The sequence below is a fragment of the Orycteropus afer genome, unplaced genomic scaffold (genome assembly GCF_000298275.1).
Source record: "Orycteropus afer afer isolate SDZICR_OR568_19922 unplaced genomic scaffold, OryAfe1.0 scaffold00030, whole genome shotgun sequence".
Taxonomy (NCBI): Eukaryota; Metazoa; Chordata; class Mammalia; order Tubulidentata; family Orycteropodidae; genus Orycteropus; species Orycteropus afer.
Genome location: NW_006921617.1, coordinates 13,020,032 through 13,038,960, shown reverse-complemented (window position 1 = coordinate 13,038,960; position 18,929 = coordinate 13,020,032). Strand labels below are relative to the sequence as shown.

The 18,929-nt window shown below is 37.4% G+C and overlaps 1 protein-coding gene across 1 annotated transcript in view; it reads right to left on the bottom strand.

Annotated features, from left to right (window-relative positions):
* Positions 1-3,122: 3,122 nt before the first annotated feature.
* Positions 3,123-18,929, bottom strand: part of ABHD3 (abhydrolase domain containing 3, phospholipase) — a 25,755-nt gene continuing 9,948 nt past the window's right edge. Inside the window, exons 2-7 of the mRNA XM_042780253.1 lie at positions 16,371-16,524; positions 12,448-12,560; positions 8,063-8,236; positions 6,769-6,817; positions 6,524-6,689; positions 3,123-3,301 (exon numbers count right to left, since the gene is read on the bottom strand). Of these exons, the coding sequence (XP_042636187.1) occupies positions 3,123-3,301; positions 6,524-6,689; positions 6,769-6,817; positions 8,063-8,236; positions 12,448-12,560; positions 16,371-16,524 (835 nt within the window). The remainder of the gene's footprint in view (positions 3,302-6,523; positions 6,690-6,768; positions 6,818-8,062; positions 8,237-12,447; positions 12,561-16,370; positions 16,525-18,929) is intronic.

Sequence of the window (18,929 nt, the reverse complement as noted above, 5' to 3'; positions counted from 1 at the left end):
ATCTTGGGATGTTAGTGTTCCACTTAGAGTGCATGCTAGTATCTGGTGGGAACATGTATAACTGCTTGTAACTAAAGAGATGTTTAGTGGTGCCAAATCATGGTGTTTAGTGGGTATTGACTTGGGGGGGGGTGCCTTCCAAAGGTTTGAATGTATAAAACTTTTGTCTTTTATACAATAAGATAAGCCTTGTAAGTATGTATATGATTTCCTGTTTGTCATTTGGAAGTTGTGGTTTCAGTGATGATGTAATTTTCAAGCAAATAACTTATTTTCAGGCACAATGCCGTATCTTTACACAAATCAGGCTCGTGCTCATTAGGCAGCTTACTATGGGCGGGGAAATAAAATAGAAAATCCCACTTGTGAAGAACAAAGTCGGGTGCCAAATAATGTACAGCTGTGACAGGCTGGAAAGCATTTATTTGTCAAGGGATCTAGAAGGCCATGCAGAGAATGTAGCACTAAGAAGGAGACTCAAACAATTACATGCAGCCATTGCAAGGTGGTTTTGTGTGTTACCCCATGTTTCCTGAAGTTTCACACAATAAAATAAGTTTGCTAAGGATAAATGATTTTTATCATGCCTCATCCCACCTTTCCTACCTCTAGAGTCCAAAAAAACCAAAAAACCAAACTCACTTCTGTAGAGTCAGATCCGACTCATAGCGACCCCTCCTTGGGTTTTTTTGAGGCAGTATCTCTATGGAAGTAGATTGCTCAGTCTTCCTTCCAAGGAGTGGCTGGTGGGTTTGAACCTCCAGCCTTTTGGTCTAGAGTCCAGGTGGACATTTATCTCCTACATACTATTTATCAGAATCCATCTTCACAAAATTTTAACATGAATCAATTATTCAGCATGCATTTTGTTACTGAAAAACCTTTTATCAACCAAATCTAGCAAACATAAAATAATTTGGCTATGAAAGGTTTAAATGGGAGGATTTTATTGTATATGAAATATATCTCAATAAAGATGTTAAAAGTATGATTCAGGTCAAAGAGCATTCACATATGCCTAACAATCCATAATTTAGCTAGCTATATGTAGAAAGTGGGAGCTCTGGTAGCATAGTGGTTAAAGCACTTGACTGCTAACCAGAAGGCTGGCAGTTCAAATCCACCAGCCACTCCTCGGGAGGAATATGGGGCAATCTACTTCCGTAGTGTTACTGCCTCGGAAATCCAAGGAGGGGTTGCTTCTACAACATGTAGAAAGCACCATATAAATGGTTTGGAGCATAAAATATGTGACACAGACCAGGGGCTAACAAGCTGAACATTCTCTTTACATAATTCATTCCTAAATGTACTGGGGAAGTCTCTCAGTTGAGAAAGATGATCAACTTAAAAAAGGAAATTTACAGAGGTTCAAATAAAAACAGGGCTCTTATTTTTTCCCTTTTGGCTCTACTAGCCTGGCTTTGTTCTCAGGTTCAATCCACAAGGCAACAAGAATGGTCCTTTGCAAATCCAGGCTTCCTCCTTAGGGTTTGTAATCCCAAAGAGAGTCTTTCATGATAGCTCCACAAAGAGTCTAAAGATAACTCTGGAAGGTAGGACCAGCCTCACCTCAGCTATAAAGACTGAGTGATTTATTATCAAATTTGAATACATACTGACCAGACAAAAAAGCACTGGTATTACTATTCTGCCATTCAAGACATAGTATTGAGGGGATACTTATCAGGAACTATGCAAACAGTGGCATTTTTAAGTAGACAGTTTTGTGTTAATATTCTTTTTTTGCACATAGTTCTCTCAATGTAATTCCTGGAGCAAAAAAAAAAAAAAAAAAAGGAGGAAAGGATGTTCCATGGTATGGAAGCAATCACTGTTGACTAACTAGCCCAACAATACTGTCAATCCCTTCTCCCTTCTAGCCTCAACTATAGTTGGAAAAGTTTTCTTATTTGCTTTCCCAGTTTCCCATTCAACCAGAGGTGGCCATGTAGCCCCATTCTGGTCATTGTGTATAAATGCAAGTCTTCTGAAAAAGCTTTCACTTTTCCAAAAGGGCAGATATGTCTGGTACCACTCCTTCCCTGCTTTTACTTCTCTGAATGTGATTGTGAATGTGATGTCTGGAACTGCAGCAGCCATCCTGTGTCTAGGAGATAACAAGGATGCTAAGGATAGAGTGGAAAACAGCAAGAGCCTGGGTCTTTGATGATATTTTAAACTCCTGTATCTTTTCTGGATGCCTCTCTGGAGATTTCTTGTGATGTAAGATAACTAAATATCATTATTCCTTAAGTCATTGTTAGACAGGTTTCCTATAGCTGAAAGTATTCTTAACTGGTATAAATGGTGTGAGCCCAATATTCTGGAAACAGTGAAACAAAACAATTTTAATTCTTCATCTTAATGTGTTGAAGAAATTATCAATTAATTTATAGGGATCATTTTCTAGGCCTTTTTAGTAGATAAAAACTCACAAAGATACAATTTAAAATGGTAGAATTTATTTTAATATAATGATATATATATGCACATATACTATTTTAAAAATAAGCATGTGAATTATAATCATTATAAAACATAGATCAGCACTAATTTAATTTTATCAGAGTAAAAGGGCATGTATTGAACTCAGACATTGTTGCACTTGCCTTTTAAAGTTAGAATACATAAAAAACTTAGTGCATTTATTTCAGTTTTCATGTTATCATGATTTATCATCAAGGTATAAATACCCTTAGGAATGTGCCAACTCATAACTTACATTCTAATAACCAAAATCTCTTAACAGTTATTAAAGAACAATTAAATCACCTAAAATGAGTAATCTAAAAAATACTAGCCTAAATTAAAACCCTGAGGAATTAAAATCTTTTTACTTCATAGTTTCGGTTAAGTGCAATTCCATTTATACTACTTTATTTAAGGTCATACTTGGTAAGGCATAGTAAAAATAAAATCTACATTAATAATCTAATACTATATTTAATTTCTTGTTACAAAGTTAGCTTGTTTCCCCAAAGAGTAGTTTTTGCATGTCATTCTGGACCTCTTCACCCACCTGCTGGCTTATTTGTTTTATAGACAGTAGTTAAAATTTGTGCACTAAGCTGAGCTGCCTTTATAATGGTGATTCAGACAAAATGCACCCGGAGAACCGACTACATGTTAGAGATTTCATGTCCATGCTCAACTGCAGCCTGCACAAATTGCTTGAAGACACGATCCATGTAAGTGGACTGCCTTGGCCAGATTCCTTCCAGAAAACCAATATGGCCTCCGTAAGAAGTAAGGACCAAAGCCACATTAGGGTTTTGTTTAGCAGTTTCTATTGGAATAGCTTTGAGGGGGGCACGAAAGAGGGAAGGTAGGAGAGAGAAAAAATATAATCATTACCAGGTGGTTTTTTTTTTTTAGGAAAAACGTATACTTTTATTACTTGTAATCAATTTAATCCACCATTAAACAAATATCTGTAACAAGTATGAGTAAATGGAATGTCTCACAAATTTGTATCAACTGTCTGTATTGTAATAACAATTCATGTTTACAGTCATGTACTGTAAAATGACCATAATTTTTAGAAGAATCAAACCAACTGTTCAATCACAACACAAAAGCATACACCCAGTCTTGTTTTGAGAAATTAAAGTAAGATTATTCAAGAAATGGTGAATACTTACACTATAAACTACAAGACTCCCACCTAGGTGTTACAGCCTCCATGAGAATTATAAATTCATAATATATGACTTTGGTTAACTTTATATGAAGTTAGATTCTTGAGGCCAATAATTCAGAAATATAATTCAGTTTATACAATAAAAATGTATTTTAAAAAATCAAACAAACCAAACCAAACCCACTGCTGTTAAGTCAATCATGACTCAGAGCGACCCTACAGGATAGAGTAGAACTGCCCTATAGTGTTTCCAAAGCTGTAAATCTTTATGGAAGCAGAGTGTCACATCTTTCTCCCATGAAGTGGGTGGTGGATTCAAACCGCTGACCTTTTGGTTAGCAGGCAAGTACCACCAGGACTCCTGAAACATATATAGATAGCGGAAAAAAAAAAAAATACAGTACTTGCAAATGGTAATAGTATTTGTCTTTGTCTGGTTTCTTTTCCCTCCTTCTCTGCATTTCTATTTTAGTTGGGAGAAAGAAAATTTTTATTTTGATATAGTTGCTGTATTTAATATAATTCACCAGTAATGGCAATCTTTTCACATACTCTAAGCAATCTATACTAAGTATAAAGTTTACTCTAAAGGATGCTAATTAAAGTTGCTTTATTTTTACTATTTTTATTCCATACTCAGAGTTCAGACAGTTAAAATGTTTTAAGATCTATAATGAATCACAACTTTGCATAAGAAGAGTTTTGACTTCAGGTTCTGTCAAATCTTACCTCCCTAATTAAAATAATGTGGTTGATGCACTAATTAGATCTTAACATCTTGGGCTGAATCTTAGGAGTAAATGAACTAATTAAAGATAAGTTCTCTTTACCCCACTCCCCTCTTCCAAGGGAAAAGAAGCTGACACTGTAAATCTGAGCCCTTTCTAAAACAGAGATGCTGCAGTACACAAACGGCCTGTTTAGGTGACATTCTAATTTGACCCTGCTTTGACCCCTCTAAGAACCTTTTAGAGTGCTACATTTGCCTCTAATATAATTATTAAAAACCCCAGTTTCACATTATGGATACACTCAGTAATTTCTAGCATTGATAGTTACAGTTGTATCAGAAGAACAAAAGGCTGTGCCATATTGAGTCATGTGAAAGATAAATGTAAAGACTCTAAATCAAGGTACAGTAAGCCAAGTCCTTGTCCAAGAGGAATGCTTAACACCATCCCAAGGAAGAAGATCTCAAAGTGAACGTCTATCTTGGGTTCATGTGTGGTAACTTAGGGGGAGGGCTAAACAACTCACGGGATCCCTGGGTGATGCAGTTAACACAGTCAGCCGCTAAACAACAGGTGGGAGGCTTGAGTCCACCCAGAGGCGGTTCAGAAGACTGGCAAGCTATCTCTGAAAAAATCAGCCACTGAACATCTTATTGAGCACAACTGTACTCTGACACACACTGGGTTTCAAAGTTGGAATCAATGGCAACTGGACTAGCAATCACTATTTTTGCTTTTTCACCATACATTTGGGGCTTAGATTTAGAGTGCTGCATTTGCCTCTAATATAATTATTAAGAACCCCAGTTTCACATTATGGATATACTCAGTAATTTCTAACACCGATAGTTACAGCTGTATCAGAAGAACAAAAGGCCGTGCCATATTTGAGTCATGTGAAAGAAGCTGGCTGCCTGCCTTCTCAGAGTACAGACAATTGTCCACTATTCTGATGTGGCAAGACTATCTTAAGGGAAACAACAAGAAATAATGAATTTAAACTTCAACCAAGTGGGTCAGGCTCAATGTGAGGAAATTCTGGTTGGTAGAAGAGTCAGTGAAATATAAAAGTGGATGGAGAAATATTAGACTTCCTTAATCCAATGAAAATAGGTTAAACAACTATTATTAAAGTTTAAAGTTTCATTTTCTGGTTTGTGACCAAAGCCAAAAGTTCCATCTATCTAAAATTACCTGTGGTTAGTCATGAATCACATAACAAAATGGAATTCCCTAGAGGAATGATAAGTGATTTTTTTTTTTTTTACAAAAATATACATTGAGGATTTTTTGAAATTTTCATGATACATATGTGTTGTATTTATAGTCAGAGTAATTTTTATTCTTATTTTTTTTTTATCAAAGTAGTTGAGGAAAATGTTTTAAAAATATTTAGGGAGAAAAAAGTAAAAAAAGTTTTATAAAGGGCTTTGTGAAATTTCATTAGAAAAAAATTAGAGGTCAAGTCTACTGATCCTTAAGATAGTATGATTACTTCTAATCATTTGCTATTGCTTTAATGTATGAGCACATGCATATATGTCTTTGCTACCAAAGTCCTTATTTCTTGAATGAAGAGAGCAGAAAAAACTAATTTTGGCATAATTTTCTCTAATATCCAGAGGGTAAACAAAGACTGTTTCCTTTCAAATATGACTTTACAGTCCTAATGTGTGACAATCACTGAGATATTCCAGACCATCATGTTTATAAGTCTCAAATTCTCTTCCAGGTTAAGGGTGGTGGTGGTGGTGGGGACTTCAAATCTTTCTGTCTAGGAACCTTATGATTGAAAAGGTACGTGATGACAATGTATTCTTGAGGCAAAGATACTGTAACATAATCTGTCTTATCAAATCTGTATTTGGTAAGGAAAAGTTATAAAAATGACAACAAGTGAAATATGGATAGTCATCATTTGTTCTGAGGCTCTCACAGTGGACTAGTTAAGGGCATGTGAGAACATTTAAGAAGTGATCTAAGATATTTAGATACTACGTTGAGCATCTAGTTATTTTTTTTCTCTTTATCACAGTGAAAAACATTACGTGACTGACATTTTATTTCTTAATACTGTATTTTCTTAGCAAGAACAGTATTTTAAAACAGTTAATTCATGTCAAAATATATACAAAGATGCTCATTTTACCATGACTGGGTGAGAAAACATCATCCACAGAATTCAGACACAACACAGGAATTCCTACTGACTTGAGTCTACGGTTTGGACTGGCATCAGTATAATAATCATCAATTGTTCGGTATCCAAACATGACTGCAGTGAATCGCTTATCAAACTCTCTGATGGATTTAGCCTGAAAAATCAAAACAAATTATATCTATTCTTGGAATCAAAAAAGGAAGTGAGAGTATTACATAAAGTTTCTTTCCTACCTTCATGACATGATCCATATCGATTTGTTTTACAAACATATGCCGATGCCTAGAGCAAAAGAATTGCAATAGTAAAAAATTAAGTTCATTCCCACCTCAAATCACATCTACATGCATAATAAATGCATCTCCATTTCAGTGGCCACTTGAGCAATTAATGATGACTATTCATTAGCATTTGTAGTAATATTTTACAATGAACATCTACAATTTTATAAGTAAATTAAGCTTAATTTAATGTTTAAGGTGAACTTTCAGGATAACTATGGTTTTCAGTAAGTCATGCACAAATTAACTGCCTTTTTATTTAGAGCATATATTTAAATTTATCAAATCAGTTAAAAAATACATGGCACCAGCCATAAAAACAAAAACAAACACAAATAGCTCTATGTTTTCTACTACCGTGCCAGTTTAACTGTGAGAAGATACAGAAACAATTCCAGAAAAATGGATTCAAAGACAGTACTTTGGTAATGGAAGAACTGTGGGGGTTAAGATTATCCAAGTGAACTACATTCTCCTGTATCTAAAATACACCATGCTGGTAAGCACCAGTTAAGAAGTCTTATTATCCAGCACTTAAGCCATTACTGACAACCTAGGAGAGAATTCAGTACTGATGGGATTAGCAAAGAGGTAATGGTGGTTCAGTGGTAGACCTCTCTCCTTTCAGGCAGGAGACCAGGTTTCAACTACTGGCCAATGCACTTCACGGGCAGCCGTCAGCCATCTGTCAGTGGAGGCTGGCATGCTGCTGTGATGCTGAACAGGTTTCAGCGGAGCTTCCAGACTAAAATGGCTTAGGAGGAAAGGTCTGGGGATCTACTTCTGAAAAATCAGCCAATGAAAACTGTACGGAGCACAATTCTACTCCGACATGTGAGGTTGCCATGAGCTGGGGGCCCACATGACGACAGCTGACGAGATTAGTGACAACTAACCAACTGACAAGCGACAAGGAAATAGCTTATTATGTTACTTAAAATATTCCATACTAATACTGTTAGTCTTACAGAATAATTTAGAACAGCCATCTCCAAAGTGGGGTACATGTTCCCTAGGAATTGTATGAGACAATCCAGTGAGGGTACAGAAAGAAAACATTACAATTTTGTCAGTATTTTTGGTTTATACATAGATTTTTTTAAATTATTATATATGTTTACAATATAAAGAGTATTTTGGTACAGTAGAAAATACACATCTGGAAGTATTATGCTTTAAAACTTTTCACTGTTGGGGCATATAATCCAGTAAGTTTGGAGACAATAAAGTTTTAAAGATTACTCACTTATTCACTGAAGACTGGAGGCAGGTTGTCAAATAGTAATTAAAAAGCAGCCAGTTTAGGGGCTTCTCCAATGACTCTGAGCAAGCAAAGGTATTCCAACCAACTGAAAAAGTTGCAGCTGCCATCAAAGGTGTTTTTGACCCAATTTTTCCCAGGTAATTTAAAAGCAACATTCTAAAATGAGGAGAGACAGGAAAATCAGTGATTAATTTGTCTTATCTCTCAAAACATCCCATTTTTAACTATGCACGTCACATTAACTATGGAGAAGAAAATTATAAACCAGTGGACAAGTCTTTTGTGAATGAAGCAAGTAGTTTCGTTCTTTCCTTATATTAACATAACTATTAATTCACTATACTATGAATGGAAAGGGAACTCTAGTAGTGTAGGCCCTAAGGGATTTGACTGCTAACCAGAAGGCTGGCAGTTCAAACCCACCAGCCACTCTTTGGAAGGAAGATTAGGCAATCTACTTCTATAGCGATACCACCTTGGAAACTCAAGGAGGGGTCACTATTAGTCATATCCCACTCGATGGCAGTGTTTGTTTTTTGTTTCTATGAATGGAAAAAAGGATACAATTATTACCTATATCTTTCCATGTGGTAAACTTGAGAGAAATCCACTTAACAGTGGTTTTCAAATTTGGCTGCACTCTGGGATCATCTGTGAAGTTTCAAAACTCTGCGTCTCATCCCAGAGAGTCTGGATTAATTGGTCTAAGCTGGTATCATAGGAGCCTAGTAGCAAGTTTCTAAGACTCCTTAGTCTGGAGTTAAGACTTTCTGAGTTATGGCAGAGGATATGGCTCCTAAAGTAACTTACTTTCTCTTTCTACTCCTTTCTAATCTTTATGACACCTTTCCTCTATTCCTTTTGTTCTATCAATTTTCTTCATCCTATCTTAATTCTAAGGAACTATGGTGGTACACTGATTAAGGCATTTGGCTGCTAGTCAAAAGGTTGGTGGTTCAAACCCATCAGCTGCTCTGTGGGAGAAAGATAAAGCAGCCTGCTTCCATAAAGATTTACAGCCCTGGGAACCCTATTGGTCAGTTCTAATCTGTTCAATGTGGTCACTATGAGTCAGAATCAACTTGATGATGGTTTGGTATCCTGGTTCCAAATTGGTAAGAGGGACAAATACTGGGTTTAACCTTGAAACAATGTCAGAAGTCTAACACTGCCCACTAAGAGAAAGGATATTCTAAATTGTTTTTGTTATATTTTCTGTTCTTTATATCAGCAATTGCTCAAGTCCTGAAATAGAGGTCACGTGTAAAATTTCTTAAATTTTTATTCTTTTTTCTAATACAAATGACTTGGGTTGAATGGGATAGAGCATTAGATGAAAGGCGGAAATTTAGTCTTTGAAAGGGACTCTTTATAATGACTGCATATACAATATTGTGGTTCACTAAGCCATTTAAAAGGAGCCCTGGTAGCGCAATCATTGAGTGCTCAGCTGCTAACCTAAAGGTTGGCAGTTTGAACCCACAGCCTCACTGTGGGAGAAAGATGTGGCAGCCTGCTTCCACAAAGATTACAGCCTTGGAAACTCTACGGGGCAGTTCTACCCTGGCCTCTAGGGCCATTATGAGCTGGAATCTACTCAATGGTACACAACAAACAACAAAACACTCTGGCTGGAAGTCAGGTAGAGCTGGGGGCTGCTGTAAATGAGCAAACTGGAAGGGTTGGAAGGAGAAGCGAGGGCCAGTGGTAGCCATGAACAAAATAGGTGGGGATAGTTCTTGGTTATTACTTAGGAAAGCACTGCCAACATGCTAACAACAAAAAAGCTTGTTTTACTTCTCTAGTACAAAGGATTTTTCACCAAAAGAAAAATACCAAAACGAAAAAAGAAACCTATCGATCAAGAGACTTACGAGACCTACCAACCCCAAAGTGTGGAGCTTGCCTGGCTCCTGACTCAAACAAACTGTAAGATCAAACTGACAATTACGGAAATGTGAACACTGACCAGGTATTTGATGATATTTAGGAATTGTTAATTGTGTTTAGGTGTGGGTTTATCTGATTTGTTTTTTCTTAAAGAGAGATTCTACCTTTTAGAGAGATTTATTGAAATATTATAAAAGATTTTTGAGATTTATTTAATAATCATCAGAGTGAAAGGGATGGGGAGATGAAATATTATTATCCAAGAGGGACTGGGAGATAAAATAACATTATCTATGAGTCGAAAATTACTGGAGCTGGACACTGGGCGATGAGAGCTGATAATTACTAAAGCCGGGGAATGAGCAGATGGATCATTAGACTCTTCTCTTTACTTTTATGTATATTTGGAATTTTCTCTAAGTTTTTAAACTTGTTCATGAACTCATTCAATACTGGCATTTGACTGGGTCTACAGCAGCACAGGAGCCCTGGTGGCAAATGGTTAAGTGCTCAGCTGCTAACTGAAAGGTTGACAGTTCAAATACACCCAATGGTTCCATGAGACAAAAGATCTGGCAACCTGCTCCCTAAAGATCACTGCCTAGGAAACCCTATGGGGAAGTCCTACTCTGTCATATAGGGTTGCTATGAGTCAGAACAGACTCCATGGCACAGAATAACAACAGCGTGGCATGGGTTTCTTTGCTTGACTCAGTTCTGGCTCAAAGCCTGTACTTGGCCCCAGGCATCACAGGCTTGGGGATTACTGCAGTCTCAGGGGCACTGGGCATAAGGATGCTTGACAGACTATGCTTTTTGTGTGCTCCATGTCCAAAAGAAAAAATGTGTCAAGCTGTAAAACATATCCTCAAGTGGTAAGCCCACTTGGGAACGTGTCACAATGCTAGGTGACTAGAAAGGGTGCTTCCTTCAAACAATTTATAAGACATTAATATTCAACCAGCTGCAAAGGCTAATGGTCAAGTTCTGCCTTTGGGCATTGAGGCTTCAGTGCGACATGAATAAGCATTTCCCAGGCGTTTCTGAATAGAGAATCTGGGCTTGTTTATGTAAGGTCTGTCCTTTAAAAAAAAAAAGTCAAGAATTTATATGATTAAGGAGGAAAATGTTTAGCTGGCATTCTTTCCTTTAAGGTTTACATTATGGGACAAAGGAGAGAGAACTGAAATACTGTCCATTAAGCACAATTCAGAGATCCTGCCTAGCTTTTCTGCACTGATTCAGGTTTCTTCCTTTAGTAGGTCAAGGCAGACCTTCCATGCTAATGTAAGAAATGCATTCTCTTCTTCCTAGTTTTAGGTTTATCAGAATCTAAAAAGCTATGGGTAAGGCCTATTTTTCAGAGTTTATAATTTGTAAAGTTTGTCATTTTCAAATAAATATACTACTAAGATGTTTTGAAACCTGAAATGACAGGTAAATCAATTACAAAATCAAGAAAACAAAAGTATGTTTTCTGTCTCAAATGTTTGCTGACTTTAAAAAAAGTCATTTTGGACAATGGTTTAGGAAATCTAAAGCATAATAAAATTCCAGATAAGAAAAATTTCAATCTCCTTAAGCTTACCACTGCTGGAAGAAAAAAATGATTAGTAGAAATGAGATTAAATATAAACATGAAAAATAAAAGCTCCAAATATGTCCAATTTTAACTGCAAGTACCACAATTTATGATAATGTACATAAGCTTAAAATAACAGCTAGAGTGGAGGGGTTAGCAGCAAAACCTCACACCTACCTTCCAGGGCAGGCCCATTTGCCCAACAACAACAACAACAAAAAACAAGCAAAAAAAAACACCTCGAAAAAAACATTTTTGAGTATCACTGCAGTTGGAGGGAGCAATGAATGATTATTTCTGTTACTGGAGTGATTAAAGTCATGCTCCAAGTTCACTTTCCACTTGGTCACGGAACAGAGATGGCTGGGAGTATATCACTGAATCAGAAGCTCAACATGGCAGCCACTACTAAGTGATGGAAACCAATTCATAGGCTTCTGATAAGTCTTCAAGTTGACAAAACTAAGTTTGGAGGTACTTTTCTCCTTTTCACACAGGGATTAGCAGTTAAAGAAAATATTAAAATTTACCTGAATTAATTCCTTCATTTGTTCACAACCACAAGTGGTAAAATACAATAAATATAATCAAATATGTATTTTAAAATGTCTGTGTAACTTCCAAGGAGCTCTGGTGGTATAGTGCCTAAGGCATTTGACTGTTAACCAGAAAGCTGATGGTTCAAACCCACCAGCCACTCCGCAGAAGAAGACTGGGCAATCTACTGCTGTAAAGATTTACTGCCTCGGAAACCCAAAGGGGGTTGCTATGAGTCAGAGTCAACTTGATGGCATTGAGTTTGGTTTTTTGATTTTATGTAGCTTCTAGTCCTCTGAAACAGGAATTCAATAAGGGCCACTTTACTCTCAGATATTTTAGAAAGGGAAAACTTTACCCTCCCATTGAAACCCCTGCTGCCAGAAAAGAAGCAGAAGGGTACAGGCTGTGTACGTGGTGAACAACTGTTTCCAAATCTTCAGTGTTAGCACAACAATAAGTCCTTGGCGTCTGTAAGCAGTGAGAAGTAAAGCAAAAAAAATGAAAATACAAGGTTAATGATTTATAAAATGCAGAAGTATAAAAAAGCAATAAGTCATAAATATGAGTAAATAACAGTGGTTTGCAAATACTATCAGTAATAATAATTTATCATTTTCACAACTTGCAGTACAAACAAGTGGCATTTAAAACCAACACTATTTGAGCTGGTATTAACAAAAAGATTGTGAACATGCAAGGAAGGCTTAACAGAAATGGGGCAAAACCCCATACAAATACCTTAAATGGATATAAAGTATCATACTCAAATGTGTTTCCAATTTAACAAGAATAGAATCAATTTAGGGAGAAAAAGAGAAGGAAAAAAATATATGTCTGAAAAGCCAAAGTAATACTTTATTTCTGTTGTACATGGGGTTGCTATGAGTGGGAGCCAACTTGAAGGCAACTAATAACAATTCTTTACCAAAAAACAAATAAGCAAGCAAGGAAACAAAAATGCAATCAATGACAATATATAGAAGGTTTCCAACAGTGCCACAAAAACAAAACAAAACAAACAAAAAACAAACCAACCTGTGGCTTGTTTCTGACTGGGAGCTGTTTTCTGCTACCCTGAGACTCAGCTGTCTGTCAAAGATGAAGTATGGTTTTCTGGCACTGCCTTCATTCTAGATAAAGCACTGTGTGGTCTGATTTATTTAATAAATATTTTCATTTATCATAATATATTCATAAAGCCCCAGGTGAGCTACAACACAATAAACACTTAAAATGTGAAAATATGTAAAGCTGATTATGCTCAATACAAATGCATTAACACAAATGTTCTTCATCTATCATCAATAATGGCTTTGTATATAACAAAAAAGCTTTAAAGATGCTTCACCTCACACCCAGGAGCAAGGGGGAATCCTCTCTGTAGAATATGTAAGAGAGTATGTATATGAATAAAATATATGTGCTATGAGATTAAATGATCAGAAATAAATAACAATGAAAATAACCTGGTAACATTGCTCTAATAAAAAACATTGAAACTAATCATCTGCACCACACTGATTTCAATATTCTAATAAAGCATGATGACAACAGGAAGGTTATGAGTCATCTACTCTTCAATCACTAATGAGCTGCTGGAGAAAATGATAATTTTCAACAATCCTTCCAATTAAACTCCTCCCTACCATACTGCCTATTGCCTACTGTCATCTTTTTGAGATCTGCAAATATAGAGCTCTCTAAAAGACAAATGTTATCCTGAGAGTATTTATGATAATGACTACCATTTACCTTTGTGTCCTCAAAACTGTGAGGAAGAGCCTATTATTATAATATCTATATTGTAGATGAGGAAAATGAGTTTAGAGAGTTTAAATAACTCCTGCAACATCTTACTGTGTTATTAACAAATGACTGAGCTGAGATGTGTTAAAATTACTTTGTGATTCAATGCACTGGAGGAGGTACTTTTTTGGACTGAATTTAAAGTAAAATCTAAACAGAACAATACCTACTATGATGCTAATTCTTACTGCCCATAGAATTTAGGTGAAGAAATAATTCTTACTCAGCATTTTCATTACTTGTGAGTTTATTAAATGTCATAGCTTTAACATTTCTGAGGAAGGAATGAGCTGATCACAGGACTTGGTTGACTAAACCTTACAATGTCTTAAACCCCAAAACAAAGAAATGAGAAGTTCAGAAAGAAAGATGAAAAAGACCCTAACGGAGTCAATTGCTGGTTGGTCTCTCTAGTGTGGAGAGTCAGCCCATTTGCTTTGATGCTTGCATCTCTTAAATAAACTTTCTATTCTCTTTCTAGTTTCTTTTCTATTTCTCTGGCCTGCTTTCTCTCAGCATCAGCAATCCAAGTTTACAGTGGGCAACAGGGACTCAATTCCCTTGGGGTATGCAGGGAGACTGTAGAACTTGGCTCAAAATTATCCCAACTGAGTGGTAAGGGAGCTGGGAAATTTCTCCGTAACTCCATTCAGTCATTGGTGGAAGGCCACTCCTGGAGGATGTTAGCCCTCTAGCACCTTCTGATCTTCCTGGAGCACATGTCCAGCAAGCCCCAATGGCTCGAGAAGGCCCCAGTCAGAGTTATAGGTGCTTACAGTGGGAAGCCATCAGGTAGGCAAGTATGGGACATGTGAATGCTAAGTGCCAATGGGATAAGAAGAGTAGCTGTCTTTGCTACTCACCTGGACTGCTGCAATAACCTCTCACCTAGTTAACTCCTAGTCTTTCCACACAACAATCTATAACCCTACATTCCACTAACTGCCAGATTCATCTTGAAGAACATGTCCAGCTCCAATCATAACAATCTGCTACTGAAAACCCTTCATTCATTCCCCATCACCTACTGAATTAACTATAAAGCCCTCAGCCAAGTGTTCAAGGTCCTCCACACTGCGATCCCAAGCAGCCTTCCCACCCTCTATTTTATTTTTTCTCTATATGTACTGATTCAGACAAATGGAACATTGGTGTTTTCTTGACAGCTAGGTTTCTTCATATCCTTGCCACCTGAGTAATCTTCTCTTGCCAGATTTCTTTCACTGTCAAATCTGCCTGTTGAAATTGCGCCCATTATTCAAGGCCTATTCATGGGAGGCCAGACAGCCTCAACAAATGTCAGACAGCAGGTAAGCTTTGGCCCCTGTCCTTTTCACCCAAGTTACACAGCAAAGACACCTATGGGGGCAATATGTGGAATTGGTAAGTGTTTCAAAGATTTTCTTCAAGCCTCAAGAAACTAGCAGCTTTTTACATGAAAGATGTTACAGTCAATTCTTAGTTTGCAAAGACTATTAATCCAATCAGCAACTATATTATTGCAGTAATTTCCATGCTTCCAGAACAAAGACAGGTCAAGCCATATCTAATCAGAAAATGGATGAAGGAAGACCTGCTAGGTGGCAAAAATTCCACCTAGAGTGAGATGAAGATGGGAAATGTGTTCTGGAAAAATGCAGACAATTCAAAGCACAGATAACTTTCCAGTAGATGCTTAGGCATATATATATTTTTTTAAATAAATTGAACAAAACAATTTAACAATAATTATAAAGCAAGATGGTTCAAATTATTCAACAGTAATGAATTTAAGAGAATGATGAAGCATAATTATTAATTATTCATCTGTAATTGGTAAGAGAATAATAAAGTATATATTTTATGTTTATATATGGACTACATCTAATTTAACCTTCTTAATCAGTCAAGGGCTTCTAAAAAGTAGACAAATTGATTTCTCCCTAACATGATAGAGAATTTTCTTTCTTTCTTTCTTTTTTTTTTTTAGTGCAGGTTTTTTTGTTTTGTTTTGTTTATTTATTTAATTGTGATTTGGGTGAAGATTTACAGAGCAAATTCACTTTCCATACAGCAGTTCACATACACTTTGTCTCATGACATTGACCACAGTTTACTCCAATGCAACAGCTCCCCTCCCACTTCCTCCCCATAGTTATCTCTTCCCAGTGTCCATCTCTCCATGCACTCCTGCCCCCTGAGCTGTCTCGCTATGCATATGCAGCCCTTCTTTCTCCCATGATCGTTCTCTCCAAGGAGTGTATCTACCTGAGGTAAATGTTCAACTCATATGCCTGTCTTTTGTTTGGCTGGAAACCACGGGTGTGGGTTCAATTACAGACCTGAAGGGCAGCTAGGGGCCATAGTCTCAGTGGTTCTGCCAGGCAATAGAGAATTTTCTTGTCCTGGGTTTAGAAGACCACTATTTTAGAATATAGATTCCATTAAATTTTTTTTTTTTTTTTACTTTAGAAACAAATTTTACAGATTCACCCTGTTAATCAGGTAGGCTGACTCTCCATAGCTATTCTGGGAGGAGATTAATTTACTAATCTGCAGCAGAAGCCATAACCCAGAATCCTCTTTCTTGGTGCTGGGGTTGCCACAGGTAACCATCTGGGACCAGGTGGTCCAGGATTTTAGTTTTCTGTCCAGAAAAATGAAAAGTGAAATAGACACATAAGTAAGTATCTTTCAAAAACTGATCTTAATTTCACATTTGTTTTATTACAATGTCTAATACTTAATCATCAGGAGCTCAGAATAGTTCATTTTACAGTTTTTCTTACATATTTAATGATCTATATTCAAATACCTGATAAGATGTTGTTTAAATGAATCCTGTGATTCTTTTGTTTTTCCCAAAAGGAATAATCCTTTTATAACAGAATTTCTTATACTCTGATTGATCTAGAGAGTGATTTTGGTTATGGTGTTTTCATTCCACCTATCCTTCTCTCCAGGGGAGCTCTGGTAGCGTAGTGCCTAAGGCACTTGACTGCTAACCAGAAGGCTGGCGGTTTAAACCCACCAGCCACTCCTTGGAAGGAAGATAGGGCAATCTACTTCTGTAGTGATACTGCCTTGGAAACCCAAGGAGGGGTTGCTGTGAGTCGGGTCCGACTCAATGGCACATAACAACAACATCCTTCTCCAGTATCCAGTGAACTGCCCAAATTGTTCCTAGGAAAATTGATCTCATTTTTGTAAAATAAATTTGTTAAGTAAGAAGTCAGAAAAAGAAAAAAATATGGGTACATAAATAAAGCTCTTAAATGAACTGTTATTTCACCTAGTCATTGTTAGACATAAAGTGACCAAATGCCTGATTTGCCTGGGATTTTGCTCACCCATAAAGGAGCATGGTAAGTGGCTGACAGCAAGTCAGCCAGGAAGACAGGAGTTCAGTTCAGGCTCTTAAGGGGCAAATTTCATGCTCTACTCTAGCAGAGTATGGAGGGAAAGGTGATTTGCCTGGGCCAGAGTCCTAAGGGACGCTGCTGCACCCATGGCACTACTTCACAGTAGTTTTCAACTCTGCACATTAAACTCACTAGAGAGTGTTAAGAAAAATGACAGACACTGGAACTCCACCCTAAATCAAATGAATCAAGATCTCTGGGGGTAGAGTTCAGGGATTGGTATTTCTTCAAGCTACTGCGGATTCTAATGTGCAGCCAATATTGAGGATAACTGCTGTCAGAGAACAAAAAAACAGGCTGAAAGCTGTGCCAAGAGAGGAGGCCAAGAGAAAAGGCCAGTGACAAGAACAAAACCTATCCAGAGTTACTTGGGAGAAGGGAAATCTAGCTTTACAAGGGTCTGGGATTCCCTGCAGTGCACTGGAAGTACTCCCAAATGTCTTGTACCTTATAGGACACCTCACACATGGAAGGTATTCAATAAATGCAAGTGGAGCCGGGTGCCAGGGGCTTTTGGAAGTGGCTTTAAGGGGCAGCCCAGAAGCGAAGCCAGGCACCAGGGGCTTTTGGAAGAGGCTTTAAGGGGCAGCCAGGAAGGAGAGGCAGGTACAGGGTTTGGAGTGGCTTTAAGGGAAGCCAGGGAGTGAGCAGAGTGGTATGGAATAGCTAAGGGAGATGAACTTGTCTGTCAGGTTGTTGTCATGTAGTAGCTTATGGGTTGCTGTGAGGCTAGAGGCTATGCCACCAGTGTTGCAAATGCCAGCAGGGTTACCCATGGTGGATAGGTTTCAGCAGAGCTTCCAGACTAGGACAGACTGGGAAGAAGGAAAAAGCCATCCACTTCTCAAAGAAATGGCCAATGAAAACCTTATGAATAGCAGTGAAACAATCTCTGATACATTACTGGAAAACTTTATGAATAGCCCTGAAACACTGTCCAATATAGTGCCAGAAGATGAGCCACTCAGGTCAGAAGGCACTCAAAATACGACTGAGGAAGAGGTGCCAACTCAGAGTAGAGCCAACCTTAATGATATGGATGGAGTAAAGCTTTCGGTCCCTCCACTGCCTGATGTGGCACGACTCAACATGAGAAGAAACAGCTGCAAACATCCATTAATAATTGGAACATGGAATGTAGGAAGTATGAATCTAGAAAAATTGGAAGCTGCCAAAAACTAAATGGAACACATGAAGATTGACATCCTAGGCATTAGTGAGCTAAAATGGACTGAATCAGACAGCCAAATGATCTTTTATGCCAGGAATGACAGATTGAAGAGGAATGACACGACATTCATCACTACAAAGAATGTTTCAAGATCTGGTCTGAAGTACAATGCTGTCAGTGATAGGATAATACCCATACATCTGCAAGGAAGACCAGTTAATACTACTATTATTCAAATATATGCACCAACCACAAAAGCCAAAGATGAGGAAATTTGAAGATTTTTACCAACTTCTGGAGTCTGAAATTGACTGAACATGCAATCAAGATGTGTTGATTATCACTGGTGATTGGAATGCAAAAGTTGGAAACAAAGAAGAATCACTAGTAGTTGGAAAATATAGCCTTGGTAATAGAAATAATAGCGTAGTGCCTAAGGCACTTGACTGCTAACCAGAA